The sequence below is a fragment of the Numenius arquata genome, chromosome 19 (genome assembly GCF_964106895.1).
Source record: "Numenius arquata chromosome 19, bNumArq3.hap1.1, whole genome shotgun sequence".
NCBI classification, from domain to species: Eukaryota; Metazoa; Chordata; class Aves; order Charadriiformes; family Scolopacidae; genus Numenius; species Numenius arquata.
Window position 1 is genome coordinate 6,441,541 of NC_133594.1, and position 14,629 is coordinate 6,456,169.

Genomic DNA, 14,629 nt, shown 5'->3' on the forward strand with positions numbered 1-14,629 from the left:
CCCCTTTCTGTTGGGCTGTGACTCGCGGCACTCAACCATGCATGCCGAAATGGAACCGTGCATTCACCTCTTTGTGCATCCCCAGCCGGGAGCTTGGGAAAGACTTTGGGAAGCCGACAGCTTGTCCCTGCCCCAGCCAGCCCCCGGCACTGCGCTGCCTATGGCAATGGCATCAGGCTTTTCCCCTTCCCAGAGGGGCCAGGAGGGCTGGAGCATCTCGCCAGACTCACTCGGAGGCTGCAAGGTCTCCTATGAGCTGGGGGGAGCATCGCCAGTCCCCAAACAGGCACTGCTGCCCTGCCTCGGTGGGTTTGCCAGCGATTCTGCAGAGCCCCAGGTCATTGAACCGTCCCAGGGAAAGAGAAAATTGGAAAAAGCTGTTGGGTTTCAGCTGAGTAGGCGGCTCCCAGCGCTTCGTGCCAACGGCAAAGCAGGCTTCGCCTTCCGGAGGCACAGCCTCCCCGTCGGCAGCTCCGCAGATGTGTGCGGGGGTCTGGGGCTGGCAACTCCATGGGGGTCGGCTTTTTTTGGTTTTCCAGAAAGGAAATGGTTTCCCCCTCATCCCACCCTGCCGTGCAGCCTAATGAGGTTGCAAGGTGGGATGTGCAGGGGGATGGACACAGGGTGGGCAAACTTGCCCCAGGCTAACGCCACCCCAGTCCTTTGCCCATGGGACTGAGCCACAGAGGGACGCACCTTCCACCTTCCCCTGCCAGTACCACAGCAATCGGGCATGAGCCGGACTGATGGAGGTTTTACCCTGTGGAAAAAGCCCTCTGGAAGCCAGACCACCCTTTCCTCACCCACTGCAAAGAGCCAGCAGCCAAGCACAGGGACACCACCAGCTTGGATGGGTGGTCTGGATGGAGAAGGCACCAGCCCTATTTGCCTAGAAAGGCTTAGCCCCGCTGAGAACTGTAGCAGTAGATCTGAGGATGAACACAGCAATTGCTAAAGTGCTTCCTCCAGATAAACATCCTCCAGCGTGCAACACCAAGGCTGAAAGTGTCCCCAGCACTCCCAGGAGCATCCTCTCCCTTTCCCACTGGGGCTCTCACTGCAGCCGCACATGGTACCTAGCACCTGGGACACCAGGACCCTCAGCTTCACCCCCAGCAGTGCCTGCCTGGGGGGACTCACCCAGCACCCGGAGCTAGAGACCTGATGGGAGAACAGGAGAGGAGCACATCTCCTCTGGCTGGGGGTGAACTGGTCCCTCCAGTCCCAGCTTTCTCTGCTCCACTCAATGCAGACCCTGAGTTGGGAACAGCCACCTCCTCCTCAAGCACAGTGGGCAGGGAGGGGGCACAGCCTGACCGACACTGCCCACCCCATCCAGGGAGCAAAGCCACCCTAAACACCCACCCTGTGCCCCCCACCCCTATCTCCAGGGCTGATATCCCCCCCCGTTTGCCATGCCAGAAGTGGAGCACACAACTCCCCAGACCGCAGCGAGAGACCGCACAGAGACCTAACAAAAGCCAAGACATGCCAGGTCAGGGGGAAGAGGGATCCACTGCGGATCAAATCATCCGCCATGAGAAACGCTGCTTGGGGCAGGAGGATGGGGCTGGGGGTGTCCTATTCCCATGGAAAGCATAGGGCTCTTTTTTTGGTTATACAAGATGAAACCACAGGGATATAAATGTCGCTGCCTCTTTGAGAGCATTAATGAAAATAAACCCATTTAATAGTTTGCAGATGCCATTTCTGTAAACCTAAAAAAAGCAGGGAATAAATATTTCTTCACTAAATATCTATATGTATATATATATTTGAAAACATTCGCTCCTAATCTTAGGGCCCCTCCTCTGCCGTGCTCTTGGCAGCTTATCGCAGCTTGTCAGTCAATGCTGAATCCTCACCCAGACGAGATACAAATTGCACCCACGGAGGGGTAGCAGGACAGAGGGATTATTGTAATCTAAGCTCCCTCTTGCCCTTTCTATTTGTACATTTCAATTACTTGTAACAAGATCCACGGTGGATTTTTTTTTTTTTCTTCTGCATGTCTGTGTTTTGGAAATTTTTGTAAGGTTTTTGTAAAAACAACTCTTGTGAAATAATGGAGGAATAAATATTTTACTGAGTAGAGACGTGTCCGTGCACGTGACAGGGATGTGGCTCTTTCCTCACCGGCCACTGTGGTTTCCCCACCTGCCTTGGACAAGGAGCATGGGCAAGGGAACCAACTGCTCTGGGCAAGGGGACGAGAGCCAGGATCCAGCCACCTTCACCTTGTGTGACGGTGGCACCTCTCAGCTTCTCTCCGAGACTTGGATTTCATCTCAGGCTCCCAAACAGCAAGTGGTCCACATGCCCTAGGAGAGGGGCAGGAGCAAGGGGGGAGCGTGTTGAGGCCCATTGGAGCTGGGATGCACTCCCACAGCAGAGCTACTGGGCTTCTCTCTGGCTTGGGGACCCTCGAGCTGATGCCCAGAGGTGGTGGAAACTCAAGGGACACAAAAAACAGCTCAAAGAAGGTCCCTGCATAACAGCTAATTGCAGGGCCTTGCCAGATCCATCTTATTCCATTCTAGGATAACGAATGTGGGCTATTGAGGAAGAGGTATTAGGGAAGAGGTATGCTTTTCCCGTTCGAAATCCCACTGGGAGTGGCAGAGCTTATAAGTTCTACCCCGGGCAGCTCACAAATTCTCCACAAAGCAGCAGCTCACATTAGTGCTTGCCCCAATTCACACCCACAGCCTTGGGAACAGCACCCATATTTCCCCCCACCAGCAAGGAAACGAGCTAAGATGGGATGCATCCAGGAGCAGAGCCCCTTGCTGCTAGGTTATCAGGTCAAATCCAGCACTGTAATTGGGGGTGGAAACCTGGAAACACTAATTGATGCTCCACAGACATCAGGGATGAGCATCTGTTACAGACATCCCGTCCTCCTGGGACAAGTACTCATCAATGGTCCCAACAGAGACCACCAGAAAGTTATCACACAGCCCTGGGAGCTGGAAACGGGCAATGTGGAGGTCTGGACCTGCTCGGAGAATTGGAGGCACTGGAGAAATAAGGAGATTGTCTCCTACACCATCACTGCAGGCACAGCCAGGCACACACCACAACTTCAGGTGCGGGGGAGGGGAAGGTTTGCAAGAACATCATTTGCAAATTGTATTTCCCTCCTCAAAGCAGTTGTTTTTCAACCAGCTGACTCCCAAAGGGCAAGTCCCAGCTGATGGGAGGACCTCGCTGTGCCCCCCTGCCCTTTCCTTGTTTCTGACCCCACAGCCCGACGCTCGCGTGTGGCTTTCCAACCGATGAAAAGCTGAAGTTTGCCCCTGCAATATTTTAGTGACAACAATTTTGTATTGTCATCAGCATGGGCTGCCACGGCAGCGAGACAAAACAGAGTTCACATTTTCCAGCTCGCAGGGATGCCAGCCTGGTTATCCCCATCCAGAACGAATTACACAAACATCTAGTGGTTACAGCATCCTCCTCTCCCGCTACCCTTGCTCTGAGCCCTTCTCCCTCTGGTGGCAACGGGAAGGGCCGGAGAACCTCTGAGTCCTGCTGACACCACCTACGAACTGCAGAAACACACGCACTTGTGACAGCAACGTGTCACCCCCAGCAGCTGAGCCCCTCCTGTCCTGGGGGATGCGACGGTCACCCCAAACTCTGTGCTCCATTTGAACGAGCGTCTCCACCCCACAGCTGATATTTTGCTCACTGTTACTTCTTTCCAAACCCCGGAAAGACTCAATCTAAGGCAGCAGCGAAGCTTTCGAGAAGCTGGGTGGTAGCCCTCTGCTGGGGGTGTAAGTGCTCTGTAACAATTCGGGAAGGAGGGAGGAAGCAAAGGTTCCCTTTGTAGCGGGTGTTAGAAAGCCAAGGAAGAATTATTGCCCACAGACGATCAGTGGGGCTGGGAATGCGACGGAGCATCACATCTGCCAGCTCCGGAGACGTTATGGGTTCAGGGACGGACATGAGGCTCCTCCTCAACCCACTCCCCAAGGAATGGTACCCAGCATCCATCCATCCCTCCTTCTCTCCGCCCTAAACACCCCAAGCCCCCTCCCCGGGGCCTGCCCACCGCTCCATGGCCAGCCAGCACCCGGGCTGGGGTGCCCGGGTCGGAGGGAGCCGGGTCCCCCCCGCAGCCACACGAGGGTGCTACAGACCCGCGCAGGAGAGCGCGGCGCAGCCCGCGGAAGCCCGGCGGGGTCGGGGGTGCGGAGCGGAGCCGCCCCCCCCCTCCCCATCATCGTGCTGCTTTGCTCCACACCCCTCCCCATACCGGGCCAGGGACCCCCCCGGTCCGGCTCCTTCTCCCCTGGCTGGAGCTGGGGCTGCCACACACATGGCACCTGTATCGCAAACTGGTGACATCTCGCAGCTCAGCTCCAGAGCCAGGCAGGAAAAAACCCGGTGGATGAAGTTTTCCCTGTGCCAGCTTCACCCCCATAAGTGCCAGAGAGGAGCAGGGAAACATCATTGGACACCGTTATCTTTTCCAGGGGACAAAGCTCTGGGGTGTCCATACCTGTAAGAGCTGGCTCTTCTCGCTCTCCCTATGAGCCACAGGGGTCCCACCTCCTCCAGAGGAATAAGGGGGGGGGTTGTGTGGCAAAACCCTACAGCATGAGATGGAAGAACCCCACATCTGCTAGAGGAAACAGGAGATTTTGGGAGGGCAAAGAGGGCTGAGTGACCTGTGTCACAAGAGAGATGCCCATGGCGGGGGGATCTTTGTCCCAGACTCTACCGGGAGAAGGCCTCAATGAACAGGAGAGATCTGGGAAGCGGCGCAGGTAGGCAAGGAGGGGATAAGCCCAAAGCTCAGGGGTAGGAGGGATCTCGGGGCTGAACGGACTGGAAGTGCACAGGAGGGAAAGTGGTTTGTGCTGGGGCTCCACTTGCTTTTCCCCCACCTCCAGACACCTTGGGCTCAGCAGGGCGGAGGGAAGACACGTACTGGCAGCGTGAGTCATATTCAAATACTTAAGCACCAAACTTCGCAGTCCCAGGTGGGTTTCACAGTGTTACCATTTCAGGTGTGAAAACCACATTGTTGGCACACACAACACATGCACAAAAACCCAGAGACTGGTAGGTGGAACCACCCTCCCTGCTCTCCTGGAGCTGGAAGAGACCCTGGGCTCATCCTCCCCCCGCACCGAGGCTGGAGCGGGAATCTGGGAGCTCCAGCCTTTAGGATATTATTTGGGAAAAGGCGGGGGAAGCTTTAGCTTATCGCTTTCCCCGCACGCAGTGAACATCACTGGCTCTGCCGCAGGAAGAGCCGGTGGCTCCTACCACCTCAGTCCTGGGAGAGCCCTGCCGGGGCTGGGGTTGACCAGGCAGCCGGGCTCTGTCCTGCCTCCCACAAACCTCCACAGCCTTTCAAAATAATGCTTAGGCCTCTCTGCAGTTCGCCTTGTGGGCTTTTTCTGTTTGTTTTTTTTTTTTGAGCAAGGAGAGTTCACGTTCCCAAGCTTTTCCCTGCAGCCAGTACAGCAGGGTTTGCTGGGTTTTTTTAATGAGAAAGAAGAAAGCGGAGCTCGGCATGTAACCTCGGCTTCCCCGAGCAGGGCATCAGCCCCAGGCACCGAACAGGCAGTTTAGCAGAGGCTGAAGGAACTGGCAGCTCTGGGGGCTGGAGGGGTTCTGCACCCCCATTTCTTCCTTTCCATGCCAAAAATCTCAGTCCCAGCTACATCTCTAACCACAGCAACATGTATTGGAGAGAGTCCATTTTATAAAGCCACTGCCTTTCTTATTTGAAAACAAAAAGCATAAGGGAAAGAAGAAACTACCCAGTGTAGCCATTTTGCCTGTCTCAACCAGGTAACGTAGACACCGATGGGACAGCACCTCCTAAACACCAACAGTTTAAGAAAATAGGGGGGAAAACTAGAGAAATAAGGCTTTGGCTTCCCAGCAAGGTACCAGCTAAAGGAGGGGGCTGCTGAGCTTGAAAAAATACAGGCAGCTCCTTTGCAAGTCATAAGCACAGAAACAAGAGCAACCACGTCTTACCTGAACTTCTCCAGCCCTCCAGGATTTAAGCACCAGCTTGGCTGCAAAGAGAGCTCACTGGGACAAAGCATCTCATACTGCTAACCTGCTTTGGGGAAACCAGGATGGAGGAAGGTTGAGAAACACCAAGCTTTGTGTTCCTGCTGTTCTGGGAAGGAAAACTGAGCATAAATGCTTTGCAAGCCCCAGCTTTGCTGAATTTAAAGGATCAGCACAAATAACACACACCTGGAAAAGAGCTTCCTCTGCAGGGCAGGTGGGCCCCGAGGGAAGGGATGTCCCTTTTGAAGTCCCTGGGCACTCCAGGCTCTGCAGCGAGGTTTAGCAAAGCGCTTTGCAGCTGGGGAGCCAGCCTGCTGGGGCTGGACCCAGCTGCTACCCAGCTGCATCTGCTGCTCCCGAAGGAAGGATGTATCAGAGCACAATGATTTGTTTTTATTGGGAATATTTGCTTCCTGCCACCAGGATGCATGTGCAGCAGCAGCAGCGAAACGTACAGGGGTTCGGGACCTTGTGCACCACGTGAGGCAGAAAAGGCTTGTTAAGAAGGGTATATATTAGGCAGACATCTGTGGAGGCCGTGTAAACGAGAGGTGGCCAAGGGCAAACTGCTGAACCTGCAGTCCTGCCCACCCTCCACACGCGGTGGGTCCCGCATCCCCCGCAGGAGAGCTGCACGCTCTGCTCCAAACCTCTCCAAAGAGCTTAGCCTGAGGCCACATCTGCACTGGGGTCAGGAGTTACTGGTACAGAAGCTCCTACCCGAGCTGGGCAAGGGCTCAGAGCATCAGTCTGAGCTGGTGTTTCACTTCGTGCTTTGTGAGGGCAGGCGCTCAGTGAGGTCTCAGTAAGAGCATCTCCGAGGACAAGGGTGTTAAGGGAACAGTTCTAGTGCTTAGGACTGGTGGAAGGGGAATTTATTTTCTACTCATTTGCCCCTGCGATCTTAGTAAAACTCTGCGTTGCTGTCAGAGGAGGGAGGAGGCACTGAACAGCAGAGGCTTCCTCCTGCCTTGTTCTCCAAAGGGCTGCTCCTTTGCATGCTGCTGTGGCCCTGGGGACCAGCCCTCGGCACTTCAGGACAGAGGAGCTCAGCAGGGTTCGTCATCCTGCGGTACCCTGGTCCCAGCCCCTCTTCTTCAACACAACGGCTTTCAGGTGACCAGCAGAGCAGAGGAATTCTCCTCCTGCCAGGCAGTTCAAAGCCACTCTTCTCCTTTCCAGAGCTTTCTGCAAACACCAGCTAATCCAGGCTGCGCAGGGCTCGGCAGCAGTGGACAGCAGGAAACAGCTGAAAGAAAACACCCCAAAGCGGTCACGGCACATTCCCCAGATAGCAACGGACCATTTTGCAGCCGGAGAAAGGCTACAAACAAAGGGGGAGAAATTCAGTCCGCTGCCCTGGGAGCGTTTTCAGGCATCAGCGGCATGTGAACGCAGACACCACCCTCGGGAGAAAGCTCTGCAAACTGCAAACCTCCCGTTTTGTGTGAGCGTCTCAGTCTTTCCAGAAATCCCAGAGCTTTGTGCAAGGGTCCGGCTCTCTATAGAGTAAGCAATCCCTTCTGGCTGCTCCAGGCACATCCCTCCTGCATCTTGCTGAGATGGAAAAGCCACAGTCGCTGCTGGCCCGGAGCTGCCAAACACTGGCCCCGGGGTGTCCTTGCTGGGACATGGTGGCTCCTGCCTGCAGCCAGGCTCCCCGGCAGGGAGCTGCGTCCCATGAGGTGAGATGAGGCAGCGCCGAGAGCACTGAACACTTTGGTGGCTTCACAACGTCGCCTCTGAGATACCGACTTCTCTATTACACTGCTCGGCAGGCACCTGCCTCCTGTCCTCCTCGCGGGAGGGGGAACCTAAGGGACCTCCCCCTCCCCACAGACCCACACAGCTGCGACCACCCATGTCTGCTGACCAAGAGACTTTGTGGGACCCTCATGATTTTTCCTTCCCAATTCACAAGGAATTTGTGACCAAGGGGAAAGGGCACATCTTCCCCTTCCCAGCTCTGAATGCAGTTGGGCCAGAAAACCTTCTTTCCTTCAATGACCCCCTTCCTCGAGCGGCGTCCGTGTGCTCTCCCACTCCCATCCTTAGCAAAGGCGAGAGAAACCTGCCTCCGCGTCCCCTTCCTGGTCCACAGGGAGATGTGCCCCTTCTCTCTGGTGACCTCCCTGCCCCATTTCAATAGCACAGGGTCTTTATCAATAAAGGTTGCACTGAGCATCCTTGGGGCGCAAGTGGCCTCCCTGGCAACAAAACACATGCACACACACACACAGGAACACTCACACACACCACCCAGTCCAGCCAGGGAAGCCAGCAGAGCGCAGGGTTTGGATGGTCGGTCTCGCTGGGTGCTACCAGTACGGGGTGGTGGCCAGAAGGATCTGCAGGGCCATGGAGAAGCAGGGCAGTTGTGCCACGCTGTATGCCACAGACCGCATGGGCGCCTTCAACCGCAGGAGGTAGGCGATGGTGTGGATGATGCGCCCCACGCAGAAGATGAAGAAGTGGATCCTGGCCACTGTGGGACTGGGATTCAGCAGGGAGTAGATGGCTCCCAGGAAAAGGAAGGGAAAGATGTTCTCCATGTCATTGCGGTGGGCTCTGAAAAGAGAGATAAGGTTGCTCCTTCCCACCAGGCTTCCCTGCTGTCTCCCATCCCTTCTAGCCAGAGCGCCCATCCCTGGGTGCTGCTGGCCCTCTCCTCTGTTGGATGGGGCAGACGCAGCCCCCAGAAGAGTCAGATACCCCCTACACACAGAGGCAGCAGAATTTTACACCTGGTGTCTCTCCCTTGGGATGCTCCCAAAGCTTGCCCTCCATGACTGGGACGCCTTTGCTGCGATGGATGGCAGCTTGAGGGTCAGAGCTTTTAAATAAGCAAAGCAAAACAAAGACCCCGCCAAGCTGAGAGAAGCTCGAAGCTGGTGTGGCGCCAGCACGGCACGGCCCCAGATGTGGCCACGTTACACAATAACAAGGCGGTTTCCAGACCACGTTCTTTTTCCAGAGGAGAAACTGCCGGAATGGGAGGGTTTGTGACTTCGCCCCTCCCCGTAAGTGCATCCAAAGGGGACCGGAGAGGAGCACCCCGAGCACCGCCTGCGCCTCCACGCTCTGCCAGCAGCACCTGCTTAATTGCACCGTAGTCAGGCTGGAGGGACTGCTGTGGCCATGTGGTGACACATTGGCACCAATAGGGCCAAACCCCACGCTCCACCTGAACGTGTGCCTGCCTGGGTGTCACAACATCACCTGCCACCACCCGCACCGCTACAGAACAGGAGTGGATCCTGCCGTGAGCCATGTCCCTCCTCCCCCAGGGACCGCTCTTCGAAGGAGGGAAACTGGTCCCCAAAGCAGCAGGTTGTCCTCGCCCTCCCACTGCCTCCACCTCTCCTTCTTTGGTTCCTTTGCAATGGAAGAGCTGTTTCTGCAGCACAGAGCCCCATTCCCAAGCTTCGATGGGGGAGACTCTCGGGTTGTGCCCTGCTTGGTGGGGACCAAACCCGTGCTGGAGGGTGACCCAGGCGTGAGGCTCAGTTGCCTTTTCCCCACATGTCTGAAGGTTTGAGAAGCAGAGATGAAGCCTTGATAAGAGCTGCCCTTGCTTCCCCATTCCTGTGCCCCAGGATGTTTGAATGTTGATAAAGCCAAGAGAAAATTTTAAGTAATTTCTTCCCTGAAGCAAAGGCCAAGATGCCTGTGCTGCTCTTCTGTGCGAGTTGAGAAGTGGCCAGGAAGTTTTAGGACACTCAGTCACAGCTCGTTAGTGCAGACACAGGCTGCGATAGACCTGGCTGAAAACTGACTTTGAAAAAGAAAGAAGGCTGTGTTTTAAACCCCCTCTCCTGCCCCTGGGGTCAGGTCTACGAAGCAGGAGACATCCCCATGTCCACCTTGGTGACAGCCCCACCAAACACACCAATTTCCTCAGGCCAAGGTTTTCCAAAAGCTTCTCCATCAGAAATTTTCAACACCAAGTGCCGGGGTTTTTTGGAGAGCGACTGCTTCCAGGCAGGGTCGGTCTCTGAGCAGGGAGACCAAGCGGGAGCTGCGGTGAATGTCAGCCTGGCCCAACCTCCTCCCCTTCTCTGCGATGCCCAGGGGTGGGGACACGAGCGGACACCCCCCACCTTGCCCCCCGGCAGCCCCATCCAAACAAGTCCCCGAGGACTCGGAGGTCCAGCAGAGCTGGAAGGACAAACAGAAGAACGGGGAGGAGAACATAAAAAATAAAGGCAAATTGTTGTTCCAGAGCTGAGACGCAGCCGGGGGCCTCTCCAAGAGGCGAGGGGGAAACCTCCCTCCAGGCTGCCGCTTGCTCTCCCCTGCTCTGCTCCCGTCCTGCACAGAGCCCAGCAGCCCGGCTGTGGCCCTGCTCCCCTCCCGATAACACCTGAGAATGAAACCCGACATCACCCTTCTTCAGGGGAAATACCTTGGGCTTAATTTGTTTTCCCCAGGGCTGTGAACAGATCAGCAAGGACCGACCCTGAGAGCTTTAACTGCACGTCAGATCCCCGGCTGCCCCAGGTCTTTGCCGCAGCTCTGTTTGTTTATTTTTATGGAAGTTTGTCTTTCTGACTAATCAAAAGAGGATTATGATTATTATTACTACCATTATTTTCTTTTTCCTAGCAAGGGAACAGCTTGTTTCTCCTTCTCCTCCTTCTGAAAACCCAGGGATTAGGTGGCACTGGATGTTTTTTAAAGCAAATCTGGCATGCAGTGAGAGGTGAATGGTGCAGACCTCCCCCCTCAGCAGAGCTGGCGGCCAAGGGCTCAGTGACGGCAGGGCACGGCTCCAGCTCCCTTCCTGCACGTCACCAGTGATCCAGCCCAATGCTTGGGGCACCTCCTTCTGGGCGAGGAGGACAGCAAACCAAGTCCGGGACTGAATGACCCCACGTTTTACCTCCAAGGAACTGTAAGCCCCACAGAAGAGGGGGAAGATTCAGAGTTTGCCCAATTAGGGAGGCAGAAGTTACTGCAATCATGCCCACACTCTTCCCAAATCCCCAAAAAGGGGCAGCCGCATACAGCACTGGGACCAGTCACACAGTTCCCTGTCCAAGCTGTGCAGGGATCTGGAGGGAGTTGGGCTCCTGTTAAAGCAGGGCACGAGGAGCCTTTGGGCTCCAGGGCTCGTGGGACTTTGAGCATCTAGCAGTGAGTTTAATTGTACCACAGTCTCCACCCAGGTCCTTCCACCAGGTCCTCCAGTGCACACCATGCTCCTGGTAATGATTAAACTGCTCTGGTGCACAGGGTCCCACAGCTGAGCTCCAGGCATTCAACCCATCTAGCTAATTACTTAATTAATGAGCCCTTTAGCTTCCCACTGTTTCTCTGCCAGCAGCTGCCAGGGATGACCCTGTGGGGCAGAGGGAATGCCAGCACTGCCGCATACTCACCTGCGGCACCGCTCCACATCAGGGTCCTCGCGGTGGTACTGCAGCCCCCCGTTGCGCAGCGCATCCTCCGGGTTTGCAAACGCCTGCAAAAGAGAGTCCCTATAACATACGTGCTCATAATGTTTTCAGGATCTTTACAGGTAGAAGTTTTTCCCCCTAATCTTTAAGGCCAGTAGGGATTTCTTCCTGCCCAAGGAAACCTTTCAGCCCCAATTTCTCACCACCCTTCACAAACACAAGAGCTGCTGCACTTCCACGTGCACGGTCCTGGGGGTTAAACTCTGCACCTCCCGATGGGTTTTCCATATCCTCTGAAAAACCCAACTCTGCCCGCCAAGCAGGTCCCAAACTGGGGGATCTAAGGGAGCTCCAGCCTGATCCCAGTCCACTTCTCCCCATGAAACCAATCAAAAGGAGACATTGCCAACTGCCAAATAAGATCATTGTTGGCACAGAGCTGGCAGGCACTGAACGTGGCATCCAAAGGATAATTGAGACTGACAGATTAGTTCACCCTACCGAGAAAGAGTATTTCCCGGCTGATTTTCTGGCAGTGACACCGTGTGACTGAAACCTGCCCCGGAGGAATCGGGTCCTACATCTTGCCTAGATGTACGGCTTTACAGGTTGCCCAGAGAGGTGGTCGATGCCCCATCCCTGGAGACATTCAAGGTCAGGCTGGGTGGGGCTATCAGCAACATGATCTAGTGGAAGATGTCCTTGCTCATCGCAGGTGGGTTGGACTAGATGATCTTTAAAGGTTCTTTCCAACCCAATCCATTCCATGATTCTATACTAATAAACTTAGAAATAAAAATGATTTATATGAGCTCGCCACTTATGCTCAGAAGCTGTTCCTCAGAGACCTGGTTACATGCGACAGCTTCACTTTGCAGCCTGGAAAGGACCCTGGTGTTTTCTTTAATCGTGTTACAAGCCCAGACTGTCCCAGGGCCGGAGCATCATTCAGGAACACCCGAGGAAAAGCCAAATCATCAGCTACAATGATGCTAGTGCACAGGAAAATCTAGCTTTGTGTTTTATCCGAGAGCAGAAATCTCTCCCTCTTGCTGCACTAATGTAGTCAGAAACTCCTCAAATACTTTAAAACAGATTTTACAGACAGCTGAGCTTTACCAGGAGTTCAATTTGGGTTGTGGCGATAAAAGGTCTGGTTAACCCCTGGTCCTTCCTGTATTTCCCCTCGTGTCCAAGAGCCATTTCCTCCAGCTATTGTTTTTATTCTCCGTGACTTTCTGCTCTCCTGGAGTGTTCACACAGCGACTCAGCCTCCGAAAGCACAAAAGCTTTCTGCTACATTGCAAGAAAAAAGACCATTGCAATAGTTTGCTCTTCAACCCTTTCCCCCCGCCCTCGCCCCCTTCTTTTCTTTCAGACATGGCAAATTAACCGTAAACAGTCTCTTTCCAGAAGTAGCTCACCTGTGTGGCATTTTAGATCTGAAATTACTATTTAGATTAGGATTCAGAAATTATAAACATCAAGCTACAGATGGTAGAAATAAACAGAAAGAGCCAAAGAGAAGCGAGATATTTATCTGCCACAGCTATGAAACATGTTTTGCTTTCAACTTCAGTCAAAGAAAACTCAGCTTGCTCCAGGAAAATTTTGTTGGCCTTTACAGGAATAAAAGAAGAAAGAAAAACCACAGAAACCTAAGGGAAAAGCCAGAAAGGGAGAAAAAGGTAAAGGAAACTGGAACTTACCTTCTTTCTGAGTCTCACTTGTCCCGTAATGATGGCAACGACATACATTTTTAAAATCAATATTGTGCTGTAGAACGTAAATGACATAAACACTGCATTTTCCGTCATTTTGGGGGAAGGTGCCTCTCGGTCGCCTGCAGCACTCTCAGCCAGCGGAGATCTTGCTCGGGCTGCGAGAGGGCTCTGCGGGAGAAGGGGCAGGAACAGCCACGTTTAAAGACAACAGAAGTAATTGCTGTTTCTTTGGTGAAAACTCACAGCCCCCATAGACCCCTTCGGGCCAGACAGGAGTAAAGGATGTAGCAGAGCTGCCTGTGAGCGAGCCCCAGACAGGGACGCGGAGAGGGCTGCTTCTGCTCTTCAATCCCTGCCGCCACCAGCTCCACGGTGACGCAATGCCCCAAGCTGGGATACAGCCCCCTCGACCGTGTGGGCCACAGCAAGGCTCAGCCTGGCCACAGCTCGACCTCCTGCCTCCCTAACCCAGCCCACCACACTCCCCCCTGTCCCACCTCCCCTCCAGTTTGTGCCCAGAGGGACGGAGCTGCACAGAGCATCCCTCGCCCAGCCGGGCACTGCTCACCCACAGACAGAAGCTGATCAGCCCTGGAAAGAAGGAGCTAGGAAGAAGGTAGGTACCTACCTCAGCTGCATCTAGCACTGTGCTCCTGCGCTCCCTCCGTTCCGATCCCACAGCCCACCCCTCCATGGCAACGCTCCCAGTATTCCCCAGTCCCGCCCAGTGCGGGCTGAGCGCTCCCATGGCAGAAGCGGCCAGCCCTCCCCTACACAGCCACCTGCTGAGGGATGGGGCACAGGGGACAGAGACATCCCTTGCCCCACCAGTGCCCACCACTCGGGGGTCTGGGCTGCCCCTGCAGCCCCGGCTCAGATGGGAGCTCCCGGAGTGACCAGCCTGGAAGCACAACCAGGCAAGTTGCAGATTGCAAAGCCCCAAACCTGCAAATAGAAATAAACACCAGCCTGCCCAGCCCCAAAGACAGCTCGTCCTGGTTTTCTCCGAGAGGGTGAATCAGGGCGATCAGGTGCAATCTTGTCCTTGGTCTAGAAAGTGGCATTTGAATTTGGAGCTGGCTTTCCCCAGCCATCAAACACTGAGGAAGAAAGAGTGGGATCTAAGCCTCTGCAAGCAGCTGGATTGCTCTTCCAGTGCAAACCTTTAACGTCTTCCCCAGCCCTGGCCCCAGTGCTGGCAGCAGCAAACCTCCAGGGAGCCCGCAGCACAGAGCGGATCGGAGCTCTCCAGGTTTATTAGTGTTGAAGTGCTGGATTGGGTTTGGCTCCTTTACACGGGGAAAAAAAAAACCAACCAACCAAACCACCAAACCTACTTATTTCAGGCAAATGGAAATTGTTGGAGATTGAATGGAAAATGAATGCTTTGAGAATGTGAGCAGTTTTTTAATTAACTGCCATGTTGGAATAAAAGAAATTGTTTCAAGCCACAAAAAA

General features: G+C 54.5%; 1 protein-coding gene across 2 annotated transcripts; it reads right to left on the minus strand.

Annotated features, from left to right (window-relative positions):
* Positions 1–6,427: 6,427 nt before the first annotated feature.
* On the minus strand, positions 6,428–14,330 carry PTGES (prostaglandin E synthase). 2 transcript variants are annotated; one of them, XM_074161262.1, is made up of 4 exons: positions 14,141–14,330; positions 13,157–13,339; positions 11,430–11,512; positions 6,428–8,616 (listed from the first exon to the last, which is right to left on the minus strand). In XM_074161262.1, exons 2-4 carry the CDS (start codon positions 13,262–13,264, stop codon positions 8,367–8,369), a joined length of 441 nt encoding a protein of 146 aa, XP_074017363.1. In that variant the 5' UTR covers positions 13,265–13,339; positions 14,141–14,330; the 3' UTR covers positions 6,428–8,366. The 2 variants fall into 2 exon arrangements, with proteins under 2 accessions (XP_074017363.1, XP_074017364.1); XM_074161263.1 differs by lacking the exon at positions 14,141–14,330 and adding an exon at positions 13,800–13,836.
* Between the last annotated feature and the right edge of the window lie 299 nt (positions 14,331–14,629).